This window comes from Zalophus californianus, chromosome 8 (assembly GCF_009762305.2).
Source record: "Zalophus californianus isolate mZalCal1 chromosome 8, mZalCal1.pri.v2, whole genome shotgun sequence".
NCBI classification, from domain to species: Eukaryota; Metazoa; Chordata; class Mammalia; order Carnivora; family Otariidae; genus Zalophus; species Zalophus californianus.
In genome coordinates, this window is record NC_045602.1 from 134,969,219 (window position 1) to 134,994,612 (window position 25,394).

Genomic DNA, 25,394 nt, shown 5'->3' on the forward strand with positions numbered 1-25,394 from the left:
ATGCAGATGAAAACCTAACATTAGTAGCTATTGGGAACCATCTAGAATTCTAATTCTCAAGAGTTATTTCTAAAAAGGATTACTGTAAAATAGATGACTATTTAACATGGCAACTGACAACAGATATCCCCTCTACCATCATCTACTGGGTTTATTTTTAATATTTTCATAATTTTAATTAAGAAAGAACAATGGTATTGGAATTGTTTGTAATGAAAGTGAATAAAACCTGATGCAACAAAAAGATGTTCAGAGAATCTTATTTTTTTCCTTAAGAGCTCATAATCACCCTCATAAAATAAAAGCTCTTGTAATATCCCCAGGTTTCTGGGAAATTTAACTGTCATCATTGATGGTGCTAAGTGATTTGAGAAGTCATGATTTCATGGAGAAAAAAACACATATTGCAGTTTCTACAAAATAGGCAAAAACATAACAGGATTTCATCTATGACTTCCTTTAACTGGAGCATCATGGTTGAACTTTTTGACAGAGGTATCTGCTTACTGGTGCTGAAAAGAACGGATGCTAAGAACGGACGCTGTCAAAGCTAAACCACATACACATGTGCACTAAAAAATATTTGCTGCGGAGTGTTTTTGTAGCAAAGTATTGAGAAATATTACTTCTGTTTGGACTTGGGTTCACCTTTGAAAGTCTATATCCCAAGGAAACAATCCTGCAAACACAAGCCAAAGGCTCCCTCTGCTGGCAGAAGCTCTATTGTTCTCTCAGATCCTCCTGCTATTTTGGGGGGTATTTCTTTTTCTTCCACTTTTTTTTTTTAGAATTATTTATTTATTTATTTAGAGAGAGAGAGAGAGAGAGAGCAGAGGTAGGGGCAGAGGGAGAGAGGGAATCCTGAAGCAGGCTCTCTGCTGAGTGTGCAGCTCGACATGGGGCTTGATCCCAGGACCCCCAGGCTTGAGCAGAAATCCAGAGTCGGACACTTAACTGATTGAGCCACCCAGGCTCTCCTGGGTGGATATTTCTTTAAAATATTTTCAAGTCATTGTTCTAAGGAATGGGGTAGAAGAGTCTGAGACATGGCAAAAGAAGTTGGGTAAAACCATGAGAATTCCTGTGTGAGACTGAGTACTACTAGAAAAAATCCATTCTTGGGGCGCCTGGGTGGCTCAGTTGGTTAAGCGACTGCCTACGGCTCAGGTCATGATCCTGGAGTCCTGGGATCGAGTCCCATATCGGGCTCCCTGCTCGGCGGGGAGTCTGCTTCTCCCTCTGACCCTCTTCCCTCTTGTGTTCTCTCTCATTCTCTCTCTCTCTCAAATAAATACATAAAATCTTTAAAAAAAAAAAAAAGAAAAAATCCATTCTGTATCATCAGCTTTGGATGCCTCCAAGTCCTTGTAAAGCTACACTTCGTGTTTGCTTCTTGGCAACCATGCTCTTTATAAAAACTTAACATATTAGAGCTTTTTAATTAGGGCGCCTGGGTGGCTCAGTCGGTTAAGTGTCTGCCTTCGGCTCAGGTCATGGGCCCGGCGTCCTGGGATCGAGTCCCACATTGGGCTCCCTGCCCAGTGGGGATCCTGCCCTCTGCCTCTGTCCCTCCCCCAGCTCATGCTCTCTCTTCCTCTCAAATAAAGTCTTTTTAAAAAAAAGAATTTTTTAATTAAAGTTTCAAAATTAAAAATCACTTTAAGTGAAAAGGAATTGATACTAAGCTTACAAGCATATTTAGTTTGTATTCACCTAGAAATGGAATGTAAATATTGCCTTGGGTAAAAATTGCAGAAGTGTTCGCCAATGTGAATGATAGCCATAACTGAAATTTAATTTTAATTATTTTTTTGAGAATTTTTTCCTGTACTTTATGGCTCAATAATTCTACCCACGCATACAGATCATTTTGAGTCCCCTTCTTGTTTCTAGAGGGAAGAAGTGAGGTGACTTGCTGCAGTCTGCCATCTGGGGAGGTGTGGAGTCAGATTGTGGGGCCAGGCGGCTTGCATCCCAGTTCCCCTTCTACTCACTGCCTCTGTGACTGGGACAGGTTACAACCTGGCCTTGATTTTGTCAACTGTAAGATGGAAATAACAACAATAATAATGCCCCCATAGAGTCATTGTGAGGATTAAATGAGATAATTCATGTAAAGTGTTTGAGTAACTCTGTTCAGAAAAAGTCAAGGGGTGTTAGCTGCTGTTACATTTGGGTGCGCATTCTGCTGCTCTTCTTCCCCTGATGGTATATGCAAAAGGAGCTCATCAGTTATTTGTCCCTAGATGACAGAAAGATTCTTTTAAAGTATGCTGAATAACCAGTACTATATGAGAATCTGTATCATAATAGAGGTTTCTGGAATATTCCTCAGGCATGGAAAATATAATTCAACAAATACTGATTTAGCAGCATATATGTGTAAGACACTGTGCTCAGTGCTGCAAAATGGAAAGAATGAAAAATCAACAGTAGTCATTAAAATTTGAAAATAAAAATTTTTTGAAAAGAAATTTGAAAGGGGATTGCAGATACATTCAGTTTAGATAATTACATTCATTTCCAGTTTATGATGGAAACTTCCTTAAAATAATTTTCATTTATTTGGGAAAAGGAAATGGGAGAGCAAAATGCACTGTGTTTTGGCTCTGCTACCTATCTTTGATGCAGATGAAAACCTAACATTAGTAGCTATTTGGGAACCATCTAGAATTCTAATTCTCAAGAGTTATTTCTAAAAAGGATTACTATAAAATAGATGACTATTTAACATGGCAACTGACAATAGATATCCCCTCTACCATCATGCACGGGAGTACGGCATAACGTTTAAAATCTAGGAAGCTAGACAAGGCAAATATTTGCACTGTTTTATGAGACAGAATATGATAAGCACTGAGGGGCTCTGAGAGGTTAAAGAAGAGATGGTATGAGATGATCCATCTAGGAAAGAATGAGGAAAGGCGTCATTGAGGAAGGAGTACTTGTCAAGAGAGGATTCCAAGATGATGCTGGTGGAGTTAGGTACCCAACAGACCTCTCTGGCTCTGCCGTTTAACAGCTGTGTGATGTCTGACAAGTATGTTCTCTCTCTCTCCGTCGCGCTTTCCTTTCTATAAAATGGAGATTACAGTACCTACCTCATAGGGCTGCTCTGGAAATTACAGGAGTTGGACCATCTAGTGCTCAAGAGAGCTATTATTATTATCATGATCTAGAGGTTCTCAAGCTTGCCTGCATCTTAGAATCACTTGGGGGAGCTTATGAAAAAAGATTAATTCCCTCTGTCCCACCGCAGACTAACTAAATCAGAAATCTCTGTGAGGCCCAGGCAGCAGGGCTTTACAAAAGTTCCCCCAAATGATCCCAAATTCCTCATCTAGATTCTTGGTGCTCAGCTGCTGCCGTGCGTGGCGCGGCAAGCTCAGCTGGGAATCTGCTAGAAATGTGGGTTCTCAGGCCCCCCTGGACCTCCTGAATCTGCGTTTTATAACAAGGTCCTGTGGGTCTGAAAGCTCCCTGCAGGTATCAAGACTCCGGGTTCGCAGACCACACTGACTAGCAAAGGAGAAGATTCAGCGTCTGTCCCACAACCTCAGCAGATCCCTGCCTTTTTTTTTCCTTCAGAAATTCAGCCACCAGCTGAAATATTTGGAGTTGGCACGCGCGCGCGCGTGTCATAACAGCCCCTTCGCATTCTTATGGAACCTTACACTTAGCAAAAAGTCTTTCACGTATGTGGCTTCACTTGAACCTAAGGACTCCCCTCGAAGTCGGGCATCACTGTGCCAATTTTATGGCGGGAAACCCGGGATGGCTTACGACGCCCCAATCGGCAAACACGAGGTCAAGGGCCGGGACCCAGGCTGGCGGACCTCACCGCCGACCGAGGAGGCATCGTTCCATCGGCTTCTCCGAGAATGGCTTTGGACTTGGGTTGGCGGGAATCAGAAATATGCTAGACTTTTAATTCTCAAGAGAAAATACTAACGACCCTCCATCAGCTGGGCTGCGAATTTATCAAAACGGTCGCTTGGCAACATGCAGGCGGCCACCCCAACTTTCGACCAATCCGCAAATTGCTGGCACGGGGACTCCTTCTTGGCGTCAATGGTGCTTCTGCGCATGTGCCTTCGTCTCCTGGGGAGGGGGGAGCCTTTTTCTTCCTTCCCTGCCTTCCTGGCGACACAGGAAGTGGCTCCGAGGCGCCTGCGCGGTGGGTCCACGGTAATTTGGGCCGTTTCCTCCACCGGCGTGAGGGTATTTCGGCCCTTGGGGTTTCTGGGCGCCGCGGCTCGCCTTTGCCACCTCCGCGCCCGAGCGGGTTCGCAGGCTCCCAAGTCCTTCCCGCTGCCCGCCACCGGCTCCCTGTCGCGGCGTGACTCTCAGGTAGGCCCCGTGCCGCCTCCCTCGCTGCCCGCCGCCATGACGCCTCCGATGCCCGGCCCCCCGGCGGAGTGCGCCAGGCAGCGATGCCCCTGGGCGCGAGCCGGCCAGTTAGCGAGCTTCGTTACTGGCCCCTGGGAGGGACTCTGGGGTCTCCCCGGGTCTAACCCCCTCGTCCTTCTTTTGGAGAAACTGAGGCACCGGGAAGGGTCACAGAGTTGATGGCAGCGTCTGTCGTCTCCGCCCTTCTCTGTTAACAGTTTGGCTTATCAGACACATGCTCCCACCTCCTCGGAGGAGCCTTCCCTGACCCTTCTTCTACAGAAGGGCATCCGTTCCTTTCGGTCTCTCCCGCGTTAACCTTTCTTCGTTGCACTCGTCTCTGAAACTTGTCTGTTCCTTTGTTTCTGTCCTCCTCTGCCAAGTATTTACTGTAAACACACAAACGCGTTGCCCCCCCCAGGCAAGTGTCTGTTAAATAGCAGCCGCCTTGGCCCTGGCTCCCTGCCGAGCGCCGGGTGTTTCTTAGAGTCCAGACCGCCCTCTGTTCTTGGAGCTGACATTTTCCTGGGGAAGAGGTTGATGGCACACAATACTAGATCGTGACAGGTGCTACGAAGAAAACAGGGTGGTGTTATCCGAGGTTGCATATGTTAAATCAGGACGGCAGTGGAGCCTCTGAGGAGGTGACCTTTTTGGAAAAGGTAGGTCTAACAGCTTTATTGAAGTACAGCTTACCTGCTATCACCCATTTAAAGTGGGCCTTTTGATGAGTTTGGGAAGTTGAATACAGTTGTGCACACATCACCCCCAGTGCAGTTTGAGAACATTTCCGTCACCACCCCCATCCCCCAACATTCTCAGGAGACAGCTTTGGGGAATTGGGATCTGAAGATTCAGACCAAGACAGCTGGAGGCTTGGGAGAGGGCGGATCATCTCAGGCTGAAGGAACAGATAGTAGAAATGCTGCAGGGCAGGGCTGAGCTTGCTGTGTTCACAGGTGGAAAGGATGCCCCCAGAGCCGAAGAGGCACGGAGATTATTTGGAAGAGTACACCTGTCCTCTGAGCTTCTTGACGGTTCCCCATGCCCTGTATAACGTGTGCTTCACAGAGGCTAATACTTGAATGACCCTTGCTCCTTCCCTAAGTTCATCCCAAATGCCAGAAATGTTCTCTCCCAACTTGATAGCCGAAGAGAGGGAAGGAACAGAAGAAAGAATTTTCAGGCACCGGGCATGCGACCTCACTTGGTTTTCATGATTCCGTGAACTGGATGTTAGTGAATTTCTTTTTGTGGATGAGACAATCAAGGCTAAATAACCTGCGTAAAGCCCCGTAGCTAGTGATTGCAGAAGCTTTGTTATTCCTCTGTTCGCTCATGCAGTTAACTGGTGTTTCAAGTGCACTTCTAAGATTTGAGGCACAGGTAGTTGGCACACACCACTTCCTCTCACAAAGTTGCTTCTGAGATATTAACGTGCTCAGAGCTGTTGCTTTGACCAGATATCCCACTCATTTTCTTCATGAAGTTGGGGATCCCAAATGCCCTTCCAAAATCTCTAGTAATTTCCCCGTTCTGTGTTGTTCAGAACCTAATACTAGACCTTTTGATACTCAGTTACACCAAGTGGATTACTTTTTTTAAAACTCGTTCTACAGAGAAATTGCTGAATCTTTGCCAGGACTAATTGCTTTTCTTAGGAACTTCATGGAGAGATACGCACCTAAGCCAGAGTGTAGAAATTAGTAAGAGGAAAGTAGATTCTCACTGAGTGGTGACCTGGAAGAGTGGGGCCTTCTGCTGGTTTACTGTTGTATTCCTGGTGCAAAGCTCAGTGTCTCAAATTATGTAAGAAAGGGGTGAATTTATTTTCTAGCTAGTGACTGAAAAGTACTTTGCTGTTAATGTACTGGTTTACTAATGGTGACAAATAGAAGAAGGAAATAAGGAAACTGGATGTAGGGGGTATAGGAACTCTGTCTTTACAATTTTCTATAAATCAAAAACTGTTCTAAAAGATTTCATATTTAAAAAGCACTTAATACATTTTTTTTTTTAAGACTTTATGGGGCGCCTGGGTAGCTCAGATGGTTAAACGTCTGCCTTTGGCTCAGGTCATGATCCCAGGGTCCTGGGATTGAGCCCCACGTAGGGCTCTCTGCTCAGCCTGGAGCCTCCTTCTCCCTCTCTCTCTGCCTCTCCCCCTGCTCATGCGCTCGCTCTCTCTCTCTCTCTCTCTCTCTCTATCTCTATGTATCTCTGTGTCTCAAATGAATAAATAAAATCTTAAAAAGAAAAAAAATTTTATTTACTTATTTGACAGAGATAGTAAGAGGGAGAGCATAAGTAGGCAGAGCTGCAGGCAGAGAGAGAAGCAGGCTCCCCGCTGAGCAGAGAGCCCGATTCAGAATTCAATTCCAGGACCCTGGGATCATGACCTGAGCTGAAGGCAGACGCTCTTGACTGACTGAGCCACCCGGGCGCCCTGATTATCCGTATTTAGATTTCTAAAGAGAAACCTAGCATCAAGTCATTTTTCCCTTCTGTGACTTAATTAGCTTTATATTAGCTCTCAGGGATATTGATTACTGAAGACAGGACCTGTCCTTAACGTTTTCCATTATTTTTTAGGGCCAGAATGAGTCTGTTTGGAACCACCTCGGGTTTTGGAACTAGCGGGACCAGCATGTTTGGCAGTACAAGCACAGATAACCACAACCCCATGAAGGTACCGCATGAAGCTTCACGGGAGGTTGAGGAAATTACAGTCCAGGGTTCCCACAGTGAGACCCACATAGCTTGGGAGCCTCCTTTGGGGCAAAGGCTCTGAAACTTTTGTCTAGCCCACTTTCTCAAACTTGGAGCACAGAAATGGTGTCCCCTGTGCTAGTGTCCTGTGCCCCCTGACTTTCTTCACTTAAGTCACCGAGGTGCTTGTTAAAATTGTGGATTCCCAGGGCCCAGCCCACAACTGTTGAATTAGAATTTCCACGGGGTGGGGGCAGGCAGTGGCTCTGATCGAGTAATTTGGGGCCAGAGTGAACTGGTGGGCTATCACGTGGAAAACATCATCCTGGGCATTTCATTGAGAGTGCTGCTTCAGGTCCCAGCAGTGCTAGCTCTTCCACTAGCTCCTTTATAACTCCTTTTTTGGATCAAAGAGAGGTCCGGTTCATTTAGTTCTTAGCACAAGGAAAGTCCACTATGAGTGTTCAGTGAGAAAGAAAACAATTTTGAAAGAAATTGATGATTCGTATGCTGTAACATTGACTTTCCCCCTCGCCCCCCAGGATATTGAAGTAACATCCTCTCCTGATGACAGCATTGGTTGTCTATCTTTTAGCCCACCAACCTTGCCCGGCAACTTTCTTATTGCAGGATCGTGGGCTAACGACGTAAGTGCTCCTTTTGTGCATGTTCTAGAAGTCTTATCTCTTTGTATGGGCGAGGTTAGCTTTCCATTTGGCTTCATTCTTCCCCAAGTAAATGAAGCAGAGATGACCTTTTTAAAGAAATCAGTAGGTGTGACCCTTCTGAGTAGGGCAGACATCACTTGTTACACTGTTTTTTGTTAAAAAAGCGTGATCATACCACTCAAAAATTCCTACTCTAGTTCAGTAACTTGACATGGATTCCCAAATCAATTGTAGTATCATTGAGAATGACTTACCCATGGTAGTGTACATAAACTTATAGGTATCCTGAAAATGTCTTAAGGCAAATGTTAAACTTTTTTCAACTTCAAATATAGCACACATCCCGCATAGACATTATATATAATCTGTTGTGTACAAAAAGAAAGACAAGAAATCATAGTGCACAAAAGGAAAGATAAAAACTCTGGTAGAAAAATAAGCAAAGGATGTGAAGAGGCACTTTGCACAAGGAGTGCAGGTGGCCCGTTAGTGTGAACTTGAACCATTCAGCCACACTCATAAGCAGATAAATTCAAACTTCTGTGATGGAGACTCTGTCAAGTTAACAAAAGGAGAAGTTTAAAAAAATAACACTTGATCCCAGCAAAAAAAAAAAAAAAGCTTGAGACCTTTCATGTACCGCTGGTGGGTATATAAATTGATACAGCTCTTCTGAAGGCTAATTGGCAGTATTTATCAGAAATCCTTAAGTTTATACTCCTGCATCTCAGTGGTTCCCTTCTGGGGCTTGGGGAAGATCTCCAGTAATGTACTTTACGTGCATAACTGAATTAATCCCTTAACAGCTAACGCAGTTATCCTACTGTCCTCTCCATCTTCTGACGCAGGTTATGAAAGTTAGAGATGTAGAATAACTGGCCCACGTCCCGCATCTAAGGAAGCAGCAGCCGGGATGCTGCTGCAGCAGCGTGACCCCAGATCTGTACTCCTAGCCATTACCTGATACTGCCTCATTGTATTGTATTGTATTTTTATTTTATTTAAAAGACACTATTTCTCAGAGCGCACAAGCAGGGGGAGGGGCAGGCAGAGGGAGAAGCAGGGTCCCTGCTCTGCTGAGCGAGGAGCTCGGTGCAGGACTTGATCCGAAGGGGATCATGACCTGAGCCGAAGGTAGATGCTTTACGGACTGAGCCACCCAGCTGTCCCAGTCTCATTTTAAAAAGTCTTCATGCTAGTGGAAGTTTTGAAAATTGTAATAACAATGTATTTTATGGTATGTTTGTGTGCTGGAAAACCATTTAAAAGTTTTGGAAAAGATTTTTATGCAACAGTGGGGGGTAGCAGGGGGTTGGGGAGAGAACAGGAGGAGGAGGAAGGTAGTCATGGTTGAGCAGGTTTGGTTTCTACATGTAGTTTCTGGAAAGACTTCACATGATTCACTGCTGAAAAATGTTAGAAGAATGCTTAATGGCAGTTAATAATGCAAGGGAGAAAAGCTTCAGTTAAAAGAGTGAAGGTACTCTATAATCTAGCTTTTTGAAGAAAATATGTGTGCATAGAAACACTGAAAGCACAACGAACTATTAACTATAGTGTGGTGGGAGTAAGGGGATTTTTTATTTTCTTGTCATATTTACAAAATCTCTCAAGTAAAATGCATTACATTTGTAATCAGGGGGAAAATGATGTAAAAAACCAGAATATTCAGAGAAGAAAGGTAAGTTTCCCCTGTGGTCTTGGTTGTCTGGATGGTGATGGATAACATTGTACTTTAGAAGACAAATGTATCTCAGATGTGATGAGAAATTTATCCGCAGTTTTAGGTGTAAGCAAAAGAATTTGTATATTTTGATGGCTTGGAAATAGGAATAGGGAAATAGCTACTTGAATAGACTTTTCAGTTGCTTTTTTTTTTTTTTAAGGTTTGTTTGTTTATTTAGAGAGGGAGCACAAGCAGGAGGGGCAGAGGGAGAGATCTCAAGCAGACTCTGAGATGAGCACGGAGCCCAACACAGGGCTCCATCCCACAACCCTGAGATCATGACCTGAGCCGAAACCATGAGTCGGACGCCTGACCGGCTGCGCCACCCAGGCGGCCCTCAATTGCTTTTTTCTTAAAGTTAGATAATTAGGTTTATATGAGAAGTTTGTGTATATTTAAGTTGCATCCCATTAGTTATTGGGTATTAAATGCATGTAAAACATCAGAAGTTGCTATGTTTGCCTTAATTTGTCATATTACCGTAGGTTCGCTGCTGGGAAGTTCAAGATAGTGGACAGACTATTCCAAAAGCCCAGCAGATGCACACGGGGCCTGTGTTAGATGTCTGCTGGAGTGATGTAAGTTTCATTCCATTTTTCATGTTTCCTACAACATAAAATCATGTGTTACCTAGAGTATTTATATAATTTCTACTTTTATATAACGTGAGCCACAAATAGCATGTATGTATACACATTGTTGGAATTCTAAGTGAGCATCAGTACAATAATTTATTGACCTTCCTAATGTAGTCATTTAATGTTAGCTTCAGTTTGAGTTTTTCTTGCATAAAAAGTTCATTTTGTTGACATGTTACCTTTTTTTTTAATTTATTTTTTAACAGAGAGAGAGAGAGACAGCGAGAGAGGGAACATAAGCAGGGAGAGTGGGAGAGGGAGAAGCAGGCTTCCCGCCGAGCAGGGAGCCTGATGTGGGACTCGATCCCAGGACCTTGGGATCATGACCTGAGCTGAAGGCAGACGCTTAACGACTGAGCGACCCAGGCACCCTATTGACATGTTACCTTAAGCAAACAGTTGAATTATTTCTGGAAGCCCTTCTTGCCTTTATGCCATGAATTTTTATGTCATTTTAAAATTAGAAATTTAGTAACCCAGAAGATAAATCCTAGAGAAAAAAAGAATCCTTTTCTATTAATAGGTATTTGAAGTTTTCGGGGTTTTTGGAATTCTTTTCCCTCCCAGATCCTGAGCATCAGTAGTATAAACAAATATGTTCAAGTTTATTTGGCTGTGAGCTTTTGATAGGGAAGGATGTATCGAAGGGACCCTTCCCAAAGGTGCACTGGAAGGGAAGGTAACTGGTGAACCACAGCAAGAGCTGCAGCTGTAAAGGGGCCCATCCCCTTTGTAAAGGAGGAGCCAGTGCAAGTGGACAGCTCAGCCTTTCTCTCCCTTCTGCCACTGCTGCCCAGCAGCTGAGCCCAGCAGAGGCAAGAAAACGGGGGCCCGAGTGACAGGTGCAGACAGATGTACCTCCATGCTGAGGAAGCTAAGCCTCCAGGCCCCTCTCAGGCCTTCTATGTAATTTTTAGTCAGATTCATTAGTGATGAATTGTAGACAATAAAATTGAAACTTTTTAGTGTATAATTTTGTCAGTTTAGAGAAATGCGTGGAGTTGTGGTCAGGGTACAGAACAGTACAGCCCCAGGTTCCCTCCTGCCCCTCAGTCACATGTTCCTCAGTTTCTCACTGCTGGAAACCACCAATGTGTTTTCTGTCCCTGTGGTTGTGCCCGTCCCAGAATGCCACGTGAATAGTCCTGTACCGTGTCATCTTGGAGTCTGGCTGCTTTCACTCAGCAGAATGCACCTGAGACCCATGCAGGTCGTTACGTCAGTCAGTAGTTGTCCTTCCTGCTGAGCGGTGTCCCGTTGTGTGGGTGTGTCACCGTTTGTTCAGTAGGAGCACATTTGGATTGTTTCCCATTGTGGTCATTACAAATAATGCCGCTGTAAACAATTGTGTGCTGGGTTTTCTGTGAACAAAAGTTTTCATTTCTCTGGGGTTAATATCTAGTAGTGGGATTGCTGTGTTGTATGTTAAGTATATGTTTAACTTTGTGAGAAATTGCCAAACGACTTTTATTTTATGTTGTCATTTTCAAATTACACCATTCATTTATGTGATCTTACTTGGTTTTATAGCTAAGAAATTTATAAATATTGTGAGATGGTTTAGGAGACAGAATTGATCCCGTTTTCATCATTAGCTATGATAGGCTTCTCTGAGCATTTTTGTCATCTGAACAATGTTTTCTTGACATATGTGATTTGGATTATTATGAGATAATAATAGACTTGTGAAAATAATTTGAAAAGTAATTGCAGATACAACTTATTTTTAGTTTACATGTGGAAAAGCAGCAACTTGAGTAAGTTGAAAATCTTTCTAATTTATTTTGCCTGTCTTTTTTTTTACAAATGGGTAACAGATCAGAATGTAAAGTTTCTTATAAAGTAGGATAAGAAGTAGAATTAACTGATACAGGAATTCTGTTGCCCACATGTTACTGAGTGGCTGTTGGCATTTACAAAAAACAAAGACAGCTTATTTCCTTTCTCCAAGTTGTGTGTCATCTAATGGAAGACTCAAACACGGTAATGAAGAGTTCTAATACAGTGAGCCGAGCTCTGAGAGGGTCACGGTGTCCTGGTGCTGGCTTGTAGGGAACATAGAAAGCTATAAATTTTGGGAGGGGTGCCGTGAAGTCCTCACTGAGGAGACAAGTTGAACTGAATCTTGAAAGAGAAATGAACCCTGTGCCTGTAGCTTTTTGAGCATTGTATCATCCAGCTCTAGTTCAAATTTGGGCTCTAACTCTTCAGCATTTTGACTTTGGCAGGTTACTTAATCTGTCTGTGTTTGTTTCCTCATTTGTAACATGAAGGTAATAATAATTACAACAGATGATATTTAATTAAGCAAATAATTATCAGGCTCCTCTAGTATGCTAAAGCCCTGGGGATATAGTGGAAAGGGAAGTAGGCAAGATGGGCAAATACCATATTCATGGAACTCCCGGTCTGTCAGGACAGACAGAATTGCAGATGGTAGAACTTTGTGGCAGCTAAACTGCATCTACATAAAGTGGCTAGCACGGGGTTAGTTGACAGACTTGTCTGAGGCAACATAGTGAATGGCTGAGTCGAGGCCCAGACCCAGACCTTCCTGGCTCCAGAACCCATGTGCTTGATGGCCTCCCTCGGAGGCTTACAGGAAGGGGAACGGGCTAGTGTGGAAGGTGGGAAGAGCGTTTGGGAGAGGAAGGTACACATACACCACCACAGAAGCACAAAAGCACCAGAGTTGCCTTGGAGGCATAAAACCCAAACTTGGTGACGATGATTCTTCAGTGCTGTAGGAACACATGGTTCGCTGTGTAGCCATAGCAGGGCGGGGAGCAGCTGGCTGGAGAGCACTTGCAAATACTGTTTCTCTGCCCTGGCTTTTTGCTAGGTTAGCCTCCGTATCTGTATGCCCAGTGGGATCTGACCTGCTGCTCCGTGATGCTGATTACAGCTGTAGGATGGGCATTTTATAATGAGGTTGAGAGGCCAGTGTGTCGCTCAGTCTCAGGGTAGCCCATGACATATGTGGGTATGTTTCTAAAGATTTATGGAGTTACCCTTATAACTTCGCTGATAGAGAAGCAGGTTTTATCTTTTCTTTCAGTTGGAGAACTGGTGACTTTATATGGGAAGAAATTTTTGCTAAGGAAGGATGGCAGTGAATCTTTGAGCTTTGGAACCAGAAATGAGATAATCTAGGTCGTTGGTCAGCAGACTATGGCCCATGGGCCAGAAATGGCCCATTGCCTATTTTTGTAAATAAAGTTTTATTGGCACACAGCCACATTCATTTACATAACGTGTATGGCTGCTTTCAAGCTATTATGACAGTTAAGGAGTTTATTCACTAAATAAATGGCCCTTTAAGAAGAAATTTGCTAACCACTGGTCTAGACTTTCCATTTAGTTTTTTCTCTTCCTAAAAATTATTGTTTTTTTATATATGACAATTTGAGTTCTATATTTGAATATTTTTAAAACTACTACACAATGATTGCTAATTTGTTAAGCTGTTCTGTAGTTTTCATAGGACCAATGATTATTGAAAATTAGTGTAGTTTTATGGTGTGCACTTCAGAATGCTGTCGGATACATAGCTGAACAAATGTATAATGATAATAGATGCATGTGTGCGTACATAAAGAGAACGATGCACTAAATGTGGCAAAATGTTTACCATTGGTGCTTCTGGGTGAACGGTTTATGGGTGTTCATTGTTTTATTCTTGCAACTTTTGTGAAGGCTTGAAATTGATCAAAAAAGACTTGAAATTGGGGCACCTATGTGGCTCAGTTGGTTAAGTGTCTGCCTTTGGCTTGGGTCACGGTCCTGGGGTCCTGGGGTCCTGGGGTCGAGCCTCGAGTTGGTCTCCTCTGTGGAGAGCCTGCTTCTCCCTCATCCCTCCCTCTGCCTGCTGCTCTTCTTGCTTGTGTAAGCTCGCTCGTGCTCTGTCAGATAAATAAAAATCTTTAAAAAAAAAAAAAGGCTTGAGGGCGCCTGGGTGGCTCGGTTGGTTGAGCGACTGCCTTCGACTCGGGTCATGATCCTGGAGTCCCGGGATCGAGTCCCGCATCGGGCTCCCTGCTCAGCGGGGAGTCTGCTTCTCCCTCTGACCCTCTTCCCTCTCGTGCTTTCTATCTCTCATTCTCTCTCTCTCTCAAATAAATAAATAAAATCTTTAAAAAAAAAAAAAGGCTTGAAATTAACCAGAAGAAGAAGGATACGTGTAAGTGGCCCCTACTACATATGGATGCAGGATTTGCAAAAACTACTTGTGGAAGGTAGTAGTGGCCCATGAGAAAGGAGAGAGTCAGGGGCGGGAGACTTCATTTTCCCTGTATAACTTCACGTTTGAATTTTTATCCTGTTTATTTGGTATCTCTTAGGAAAATAAATCAGTAATAAAGAAACAGCAAAAAATGTGTTTCGTATATGACAGTGAGTTTATAATACACTGGCTCCCCAATAATTAGAAAAATAAAAATTGCAAAACAAAACCTGCCTCAATATGATCAACCTAACATACAGATAAAAATTATATATATCTTTTTTTAGAATGACAGATTTTCTTGATTTTCTTTTAGGATGGGAGCAAAGTATTTACAGCATCATGTGATAAAACTGCCAAAATGTGGGACCTCAACAGTAATCAAGCAATACAGATTGCACAGGTAATAAACGCTGCGTACAGAAAGGCTGGTGCCTGGGGTTGTGATGACTTTTAAATTCTAATTCTCTAGTATAGAAAAAATGCAGTTGACCTACCAGATCAGTTAGACTTACGCATTCCAGAAACCTCTTTAGTATTAGAGTAACACCAGGGTAATAACCATTCTTATTCCTACTGGTGTTTCACAGATGGTCTGTCATGGGTCTTCTGTATGTGTGTAGGTAAGGATGGTGTCCTAAGGAATTAGTGATATTAGAGCCTATAAAAGGCAGATGTTACAAGTGGGCCTCAGCATTCATGTGTTTGACATTCTGACAGCCATGTGTGGCTTGCCTTTTACCAACTGCATTTGGACACTGGTTCATTTGACGAGTATTTACTGAATGCCTGCTCTGTGCCAGGCACTGCTGGTAGGGGTAGAGACACAGCAGTGAGTAAGAGGAGAATTTGCATGTGCTCCTGGAGCTTTTACTAGGAACAGCAGGCATGAAGGGCAGAAGTAATGAAGCTCAAAGACGTGAGAACCAAAAGGTCTGACCTGGTTGGGAAGGGAGCCCTTTGACCCAAAACCATTTTCAGAAAAGCATTACCTACTCTGAGCTCACAGTATGTGTGACTGTGTGCCAGAAGCATCTCTTTGATCTCTTCATTCACATCACCTTAGTCAATAAAATGAAACTGTAGAGTTCCCTACTAGTTATTTCTGAATATCTCCCTAGGGAGAGGCTTACTTTGACTCTCATTATGGGTAAAATAAAATTAATGTTTGTCAGGATGGAAAGTAGATAGATGTTCTTAGATTAAATTAAATGTCACGGTCATTGGGAAGGGCTTGGATATCCTTTGGTGTTTGTTTGGTATGACCTCAGTATTTAAATTTGTGCCTTCTCTTTTGAGTTTCCGGAACTGAAGCTGCTTACACATAGTTAACGTTTATCTTGATCTGTTTTGATTTTGTCTTCTTGCAAGCACGATGCTCCTGTGAAAACCATACATTGGATCAAAGCACCAAACTACAGCTGTGTGATGACCGGGAGTTGGGATAAGACTTTGAAGGTATGCTATACCAGTGAGGGGACTGCACGGCCTGACCAGGAGTGACATTAATTCTTACGTTGTTTGGACGATTGCTCTGCATGGTCGCTTACTGGCTTTTTTTTTTTGCTTTTAGTTTTGGGATACACGATCATCAAATCCTATGATGGTGTTGCAGCTCCCTGAGAGGTGTTACTGTGCCGATGTGGTGAGGAATTTCTAACTTAATGTATATCCTTTTAAGGGGAATACAAATTTCTTACCTTACTACATATTGCAATTAGAGGGTAATCTAAAAACCCCTGTAACTTGAATAATAAATACACAGAGGATATAGTTCAAATGGCCACATGCCATCAGTATATAACATCTGTTGTGGCTGTAGGAAGGTGGGCAATAACTGTGTGGTGTGGTGTTGGATCTTTGGGGACTGAGTGGAAGAGAAACAAGAACTTTCTCTGTCCATTTGGTTATAAGTCTTCTAATGGCCAGTAATTCCACTTTTAGGAATTTATCATGAGAAAAAAAAGACACAGATGGTCTTTGTTCTGTATAATGTAATGAAAGCTTGGATGTGGCCTGTAAGCCAACAAGACCAGTGAGGTTAAATGAACTCGTTTGAGGGAATATTGTACAGCAACAGCTAGTATTCTTGGAATACACGCCTTGAGTGAAGGACATAACTTATGTAGGAACATAAATACATATATACATAAGCATGCATGATGCTCGGAGAAGCCCTAGAGGAAAACATAGCATGATATTAATTAGCAGTTAGCATTTGAAAGGGTGGTGTAGGTGATTTTCACTTCTCTATTCTTCAGTATTTAAAAAAAAATCCTATAGTTTATAGTTTTAAAAAGTGAATCTTTTAAGAATGGATGTTCTACTTTCAAGTAATTTTTTCCCTAGATTTTCATGAAAAATGTGATATCATTGGATTTTTTTAAACTTAAAAAAAATTCAGACTTATTTTTGTGAGTCTAAAAACATGGATCTAGTATTTTGGTATTTAAAAAAACACATTCCTTCATTTTAATCATGTCTCTGCTTCCCTCCGTTCCCTAGATCTACCCTATGGCCGTGGTGGCAACTGCAGAGAGAGGACTGATTGTCTACCAGTTAGAGAATCAACCTTCTGAATTCAGGAGGATAGAATCTCCACTGAAACACCAGGTGAGTCATGTAAGATTAGGAAGTGTGTACTTCATATGTATCACGTGTGGAATACAGTTGTACTTTTAGACACCCAGAAGTATTTTTAAAGGGGTGAATTTAAGGGTACAAGCACATGTATTTTGTGAGTAGATACTGCCCATCCCTGGAGGAGCCCAACTTCTCTGTTGTCTCCAGAGGTGCCCCTGGATGGCTGGACGCTGCTGTATACAGTTGTGTACCTCCGTGGATGGGCTCCGTCGGGTCCTGGCACCCAGCCTCAGCTCTGCCTTCATTGGGCCCACACAACACTAGGCTTTTCCGTGCAGTCTCCCACCTGCCACGGACTCTTAGATTTTCTTCATCTCTTCTAACTCCTAGGCTCTCCCTCCTCGAGCCTTTGTCTCAGCAGATCAGCTTGGCTCCTGCTCAGAGAATGTAGTGGTGGGGAGCTTCTTAGCTTCTTCCTGGGGAATCTAGAAGTCTGCCTGCGCCTGCATCTTTCCCTGCCTTTCTCCTGCCAGTTAGGTGAGCTCTGTGCTCTGTGAAGGCTGGTTTTGTGGTGGGGCTCCATGGTTGACCCCCTCATCCTCCAGGGATATCTGGACACTTGGCCCCCTCTATTGGCACCCCTAGCACGGATACGTGCTCCAGTCTCATTCATCCTAGAAAGCAAACTCTTGCCCCACATCCTCCGATACCACCTGGACCCCTTTTCCTTTGCAGTTAAGCATCTCACATGAGTTTTCTTAGTTTCCTTACCTCCCACTCATTTCTCACCTGACTCCGTTGAGGCTTCTGCCCCCATTACTCCACCGAAACTGTTTTTAGCTTGGCCACCAGTGGCTTCCTCATCCATAATTTCTGGGGATGCTGACCGGCCCTCATTTAGCTCATAGAGCAGCGTTCATGTTCTGACATGTTCTTAAACACCCTGCCCCTGGCCTCTCTAATGCCTACCTTTTACCCCATGCCTCTCCAGTGGCTACTTCGTCTTCCTTGCTGGTCCTTGCTGCATGTTGGGGCTCCCCAGGCCTCTGCCCTTGCCCACTCCCTTCTCTACTGAAGCAGAACCTCATCTCCTGTCCTTGCTGTCAGTTAAGTATACCTTGTGGTCTGGGGACTCAGATCCCTAACAGACGTTGCCTCTGGGATTCTCTAGAAGGGACACCCACAGTCTGACAGCTCCTTTGCGTGTCTCCCAGCATTTCAGCCCACCAGTATCTCACACCAAACCTGGGACCACTTTCTGAAGATCTTTAGGTGTTAGCTCTCTTCAGGCTTCTCACTGGCTGTTTTCCCCAAAACTGGGGGTGTACGTATATACCTTAAAGATCTACGCATACATGTTTTACGTATTCTGTTTCATGTTGTCCACTAGAATGTAAATTCACACGGAGCAGAGATTTCTCTTTGTTGCCACCTCGTCCTCAGCTCCTAGAGCCAGGTCTAATGCATAGAAGGTTTCTGCAGATGTTTGCTGAGTGAATAAACAACCTTAACCTGCTCCTGCCTACCACCCTCAGTCACCTCCTCCCCATGTGCTCTGTATCTCGAGATGGGACCTCCACCTGCTCTTGTCTAAGCTGGAAATCTGGAAGTCACCCTTGATCTGCTCCCTCTCCGTTTCTCCCGTCTCACCGATTTCCAGGTTCCCTTCTGCCCTGCAGGTGTTTTGGAATCTGTTCATTTTGCTCCTTCTCTCCTACCACATCTAATCCAAGTCTCCTTTTTTGACTGTAAGAGCTTAGATCTTGTCCCTCCTTTGATCCACTCTCCATGCATGGGTCGGGGGCTCTTACAATAGCACATCTGACTTTGCCACACCTCTCCTTAAAAACGCAGCACTGACTCCTCATTTCCTTTTGGATAAATCCCAAATTCCTTGACAAAACCTAGTCTAACTGGCTTCATTTCCTGCTACCTGTGCCATACACCCTCGTCTTTAATTTGCTGAGGCAGGCCCTCAGCCTTTGCATAGGACCACTGTGTGGTTGTGTTCTTATAAATGGTGCCCCCCAGAGGTGTGCAGTTGCTGGTCTCTGTGCCGAGCATGGGAGGCATAGTCATGGTTCCTGCTAACTTACAGGCTTTTGCCTCTTTTCATTAATTTTTTTCCCACTCAGAAAAGTAATGAGCTGCTTGTTCAAAAAAAGGCAAATGATAAGGAAATAGAACTAGCATATCTTTTTCCTTTTACTTAGGAAATTTGTGTGCTCTAGCAGGTGTTATAATAACAGAAACTGCTCTTTACCTTCATTTTCTGTGGCTTCATCCAGAGGCTCTGATCCTGCCCCCATGTCTTCTGAACTCCTCACGGAAGATAGAACCTCAGTTTGGGTAGGGTGGGTGGTCCTCTGGAGTAGGCCAGGTTGTCACGACGGGAAGGAGGGAGTCAGGACCCAGGCCCTGGCTTCTCCTCCTCTGCCCAGGCGGCTGGGTCATGGGCTCTTCTGTGGGATCTTCTGTAGAGTCCAGGAGACCCTCCTTTGGGTCCCCAGAACCGGTGTTAGATCAGGTGCAGCGTGTTGCTTCTGCATCGTGTGGTCGCAGTTTAGAAAGCGCTGGTCACCAAAAAAAAAGCGCTGGTCACGTCCACTCTCCCACGTGATCTTTGTTTCCCCTGTGATCTCTGGGCAGATGCTATTTCCCTTCTCCATTTGGGGAAGCAGAGGTGCAGAAACATTGGGTGAGTTGCTGCAGGGTGCCCACTTGGTTAGTGGTGAGCTGTGGATCGGGGGCCAGCGCCAGAATAGGAACGGGCGGGGTTCGGGGGGCGTGTGCACCGCTGGAAGGACAGCAGGCCCTTCCGGGGCTAAAGGAAGAGCAGCCCCAGACACAAGCATGTGGTCCGCAGTTAGTTCGTAAAGTTGCATGGCTGAATAGAGGTAGAAAATAACGCTTGGTGGAGGACTAGAAATAATTTACCATGTTTGTATAATATGTTTCTGGTTTTGGTGAAACCCCAAAATGAGGTGAACGTTATTTACCTTCATTTAGTTATGAAATCTTGTATTTTACTTTGGGATAACATACTATTTTCTTTGAAACCATAGCATCGATGTGTGGCTATTTTTAAAGACAAACAGAACAAGCCGACTGGTTTCGCCCTGGGAAGCATCGAGGGGAGGGTTGCTATTCACTACATCAACCCCCCAAATCCGTAAGTGGGCTCCATTTGCTTGCACATTTTCACTTGAGACTTTTTCAGAAAGGAAAATTCAGTTGAGCTTTTGCTTTTCAGCGCCAAAGACAACTTTACCTTCAAATGTCACCGCTCGAACGGAACCAATACTTCAGCCCCTCAGGACATCTACGCGGTACGTTTTTAGAAACTTTAACCTTAAGAATGCATCTAGAAACTAGACTTGGGGGTGGGTGGCTGAGTCATTATGGGGCTCACTCTCGTTGTGCATGTTTATGGGCAGAGATTGATGGATTACACTATAGGTCCTGGTTGTCTGGTTTTGTGCCACATTGACCATGTTTGCTCTCCGCTGCTGCTGATTGCAAGCGGACGGCTCTTGGGGCCTTCCCCCTCCTTCTGAGTGCTGCCCAACCGCTCACATGCTTAGTTGAAACTGAGAAATGGCTGATTGCTGAAAAAGAAAAAGGCACTTTCCTGAGGTCCACTCCTTGGCATCCCTGGCTACGTACTCGTGAACTTCTGCTGACTTGTGTTCGTAACAAGAGATGCGATTAGGTTCTGGGCTGGCAGTTGATCACAGAAGCGCGGCTAGTTTCTCCTGAGATCGGCGGGCAGCCGGCACTCGTGAAGCGGCAGTCTGCGCTTTTTGTTTTCCAAGTGAAGCCGGAGGCACATCCTGGTACAAGCCCAATTCCTCCTCCCTTTTCCACTGCTTCTCATCGTGCCTGTTAATCCTTGCAGGTAAACGGGATCGCATTCCATCCTGTCCATGGCACTCTTGCCACTGTGGGATCTGATGGTAGATTCAGCTTTTGGGACAAAGATGCCAGAACGAAACTAAAAACTTCAGAACAGTTAGATCAGCCGATATCGGCTTGCTGCTTCAATCACAATGGAAACATATTTGCGTATGCTTCCAGCTACGACTGGTCAAAGGTGAGCATTCCCAGGCCTGCTGTGGAAACTGAGGGAGCGGTGCCAGGCTCTGGACTCGGAAGGCCTGGGCTTGAGTTGTGACTCTGCTCGGGTCTTGCTGGTGACCTTGGCAGGTCACCATCCTGTCACTGCAAAGGGAAATAGCACAAGTGCCCTCAAAAGGTGTGGGGATTCGGCCGAAGTCATACCTGTAGAGCCTTTCCCTGTGAACGTGCCCCTGGGAAGGGTCTGGTCATTGTGAGGTCAGAAGTAGAGAGAGGCCGTCACTCTAGGAGGCTGTAAGTCCTTCAGTGAGGCCCGGGGTGGTTGCCAGAGTGTGAGGGGACACAGTGAGGGCGGCTGGAGGGGCAGCAGGGCCAGGGCATGGGGCTTTCACTGGAGGCATTGCTGCTTTGTTTATTATCTGGGGAAGGGAGTTAGGGGCTGACAGGGTTGTGGCTGCATTTTTGAGGCATCCCAGCATGGTGGTAAGGGGAGCAGACCGCGGGATTGGGGCTCCAGGCTGCTAGCTAACAGCTGATGTTTCTCGGCCAGCCCACGTGTTTGCTTCTCAGCTGCTGGTTGTCCTGGATCGTTTGTTCATTTTTCTCATGCCACCCCCCAGCCCCCTCTCCACAGCAGCCTTTCAGACTTTTCCCTGCTCTGCCCTTGCTGCCCAGCTTCCTGACTGGTGAGGTCGCTGGCCTCACCCAGAAAGGCTTTGCCCTCCTCAGTTTCTTTCCCCTTCATCTGCACGCATGCCTGTCTGCCCTGGCCCATTTCCTTCCACCTGCCTCCCACCCCAGACATGCCCCAGACTCCCTCACACCCCTCCGTTCTCTCTCCTTCTGCGAGCACCTTCTCTCCCTGCCCCCCCCGGCTCCTGGTCCTCCGTCTGTAAGCACACACTGAAGCTTTCGGCCACGCCAAAGCTAGCTGAGAAACCTTGTTTTCCTCAACTGATCAATGCATAGTGGGGTTAACACCCACTAGCTTCCATTCCTTTGGCTGCCTCCTGGATGCCGCCCCTCCCCGTCAGCTCTAGCCTGACTGGTTCTCCTTGGGGTTCTCCCACCGCACACCAGTGACCGACCCTTCAGTCTCTGACTTGGTTCCTGAGCTTGCACTCCACTTCTCTTCCAGTATCCCCATCCCAGCAGCATGAATGCACAGCATGCCCGGAGTGCCTTCACTTAGGAGACGAAAGTCCTGTAACTCTTGCCTGTGCGTCCTCTATCCTCCAGGCTCACTGCGTCTCCTGGGTCCCTCCTTGGAGTCAGTCACTGTCCGTTCACTTGGGGGTCTCAGTGTCACCTTTGATTCTCTTTCTCAGAAGATCTGGGCAGTCCCCAGTCTCTGGTGGCTTTACCTGTGGTCCCCCTGCCCACCCGGCCTCCACACCTGAGCCCTGTCTCGCCAGGTGTGTGCTGATGCGGACCGGGCAGCTGTGCTGTGTTTCTTGAAGCTGCTTTACTGAGGTATCCTGGGGGTGCAGTAGTCATGCACGGTGGTCACTTTCAGTATCTGTATGTACCCGTGAAACCATCACCACAGTCCAGATAACCTTGTTTTAAGATAACAGTTTTATTTCCCCCAGAAGTTTCTATATGTATTACTGACACACACACACACACCCACCCACCCACCCACCCCCCCACCCACGACCCTCAATCTGCTTTCTGTCATAGACAAGCTTGCGTTTTCTAGAATTTTATGTCTTTTTGGCCTGGCTTCTTTCACCCATTGTAAGGATCGTGGCGTTCGCCCCCAGCGTTGAGTGGATCCCTCGCCCATTGCGTTCCGTGGCCGGGTGGTCCGTGGTACCAGTGTGCCACGTGTGTATCCATCCACCGGTGGCAGCCACACGCAGTTTTTTGCAAAGGGTGCCTTTTCCGGTTCTGCAGAGCCGGGGCTGGAGCAGGCTGTGGCCCAGGGCCTCGGTTTCTCCATGGGCTCTTCAAAGGGGCTCCCCTGGTCCACGTACTCTGCCTGCGGCTGCCTCAGGCTGCACCTCTGCGCCCCCCTCCCCCGGGTCACGCTCAGGGAGCCGTGTGTTGCAGGCATTGAAAAATTAGAAGTGAACTGAAAGAAGTGAGAAAGCTCATTGCTGTGAATGCTGCTCAAGATGAATTCATCTGAACAATTAATGTCAACTTACACTAGGAGTTACTTAAATTACACTCTTTTTAATGTAAAAAGAGTTGCTTTGGGAAGTTCACACTGTTCTTAGTTTAAGGACAGTTCTCTCCAGAATGAAATCGTGATCACATAGGATTAATGTTCTGAGCTTGCTGCCCGAATGCAACTGTCCAGAAAAGCTGTACTTCGTATATTATGATGGGAACTTCTGGTCACCGTTAAGCTCAACTTCTAGAACCATCTGGCCATGTCTGTCAAGGGATGAGACTAAAACACATCGCTGCGGTAGAGGAGGCAGAGTGCAGCCGGAGGCCCTCCCCATCTCCCTGTTCCAGGTCTTGGGGTCACCCGAGGTGCCCACTTCAGCCTTGCCCACCACCCCCTCCGCTGTCCTGGCACTGTGAACCACTTACAGCTTCTGGCTGCTGTGCCTTTTTCTGGGGGATAATGTTCAGCGGCCTCAGTCTACCCTTCACAGTCCTTCATAGTCCATCCTGGTCCTGATTTCCAGGCTCCCCTTCCGCCTGCCCACAGGCAGACTGGCTGACCACCACACGTACTTGCACTTCTCTCTGGGTCTTTGTGGGCCGGCTCATCCTGGCCCTTGCCCCCGGCCCCAGGAAGTCATAGAGCAGATGTCTCCTCTTCTGTGAAACTTCAGGTCTGAGCCAGTCCTCCACTGCCCTCCCTGGAGGCCTTGCTCCTGTGGGCGGTCACCTTGGCATTGAGGTGGTAGTGGGTTAAAGAGGCTTAGCACTGAAAAATATGTAGAAGATCATTCCTTTAAGTGGGACACCGAAGACAAATCTCCACCAAGTCCTTAACCTTTCCTCTGAAACCAAAGTTCAAATTTGTTTAACATTTGACTTTTCTTTCCCCCCATAAACCTGTTTTGTTCCCCCAGATACATTATGTTTCATGTATGTAGCACAGGACTTGGCATATACAAAGTGCTCACAAAATGCTAATTTTTGCTTTTTAATGATAAGATTGTTGTTGTGTGTTTTTCCCCTCCCTTTAGGGACATGAATTTTATAATCCCCAAAAGAAAAATTACATTTTCCTGCGTAATGCAGCCGAAGAGCTAAAACCCAGGAATAAGAAGTAGTGGCCGGAGACTTCTGGGTTGTCCAGAGCTGTTTCCTCTCCACTCTGCCTCGTCTTTGTATGGATTTGGGTCCCAGTGTTTGGTAGGTTTTCAGCCCTGGATGTGGATTCCAAGCCCCGGAGAAAACAGTGTCCTTGATCAGCAGTCAGGAACCCCGTCGGCCACGGTGACTGTCCTTCTCTCCATTCCACTGCCTGTTAACAGATTTCTTCTGTGACTCACGGGGTTTGAAATAGATTCTAGAAGTTAGATTCCTGTGGGCAACTGCCAGGTATTTTGCAGTGCTTCATTCAGCCATGTACGTATTCGAGAACGTTGGGAAACATTCTGTGAACACTGTACTGTATTTTGTAATAAAATATTTTGAAGATTCCCTACTAAGCTCCCTTTGTGTGTCTCTCCCCTTGCCTGCCCCCTAAGCTCTGAAGCGGCCATCCTGTCGCGCAGCATCCAGGGTTTTGATTTGTAATTGGAGCCACCCTTGGGGACATGCAGCAGTCTTGCCCCTTAGGAGAAAGGGGATCCTGAGCTGCGACTGCCGCGTGGAGTGTCTAGCGGCAGCTTCAAGTGCAGGCCGGCAGAGGCTGGATGGGTGTTTCTCTTGTTCCTTTGTTTGTCTCTAACCTCCCCAGTGGTGTTTGGCTCTGCCCGGCAGAGGTCCCGGTGGCCGGAATGGGGCTTGTTCCGTGCGCTGAGGGGCAAGCCTTTGTGCGCAAGCCCAAGTGGGTGATGTTTGTGTGGCCTTCAGGTCAGGACCCGAGCCCCCCGCGCCACAGGTGCGCTTCAGTTGTGCCCCGGTGCTGGTAATTCATTTTTTTTTGGTTTCTCATCATTTAAAATTCTTGATTGGTAAGTATCCGAAATGAAATTCAGCTTAACATTTGACTTTTGAGTCTGTTGTGTTTTTACTCTGTGATCCCAAATGCTGCTTATGCTTTACTATTTGGGGCTGGTATGTAAACTAACTTGCTGAGTTTGGAAATCTGGCTTTGACAGTATTGTAAGTTATGTTTGCCTACTCATGAAAAGCAATGAAAATAAAATTTTCTACTGGAAGAGATTGCTGGCACTCAATGGTTTAAAAAATTCTTTGGTAGATCACAAGTAAGATCAGACCTGTTAACTCTTCAGCGCTGTCTT

The 25,394-nt window shown here is 45.5% G+C and overlaps 1 protein-coding gene across 3 annotated transcripts; it reads left to right on the forward strand.

The window, feature by feature from the left end:
• Positions 1-4,147: 4,147 nt before the first annotated feature.
• RAE1 (ribonucleic acid export 1) lies at positions 4,148-24,635 on the forward strand. 3 transcript variants are annotated; one of them, XM_027623660.2, is made up of 14 exons: positions 4,148-4,350; positions 4,811-5,051; positions 6,982-7,078; positions 7,641-7,745; positions 9,406-9,447; positions 9,978-10,070; positions 14,669-14,755; positions 15,724-15,810; positions 15,926-15,997; positions 16,858-16,965; positions 20,001-20,107; positions 20,189-20,264; positions 20,834-21,028; positions 24,168-24,635. In XM_027623660.2, the coding sequence occupies exons 3-14, from the start codon at positions 6,989-6,991 to the stop codon at positions 24,252-24,254; spliced, it is 1,149 nt and encodes a 382-aa protein (XP_027479461.1). In that variant the 5' UTR covers positions 4,148-4,350; positions 4,811-5,051; positions 6,982-6,988; the 3' UTR covers positions 24,255-24,635. The 3 variants fall into 3 exon arrangements, with proteins under 3 accessions (XP_027479461.1, XP_027479460.1, XP_027479462.1); XM_027623659.2 differs by lacking the exon at positions 4,811-5,051; XM_027623661.2 differs by lacking the exons at positions 4,811-5,051; positions 9,406-9,447.
• Positions 24,636-25,394: the final 759 nt, after the last annotated feature.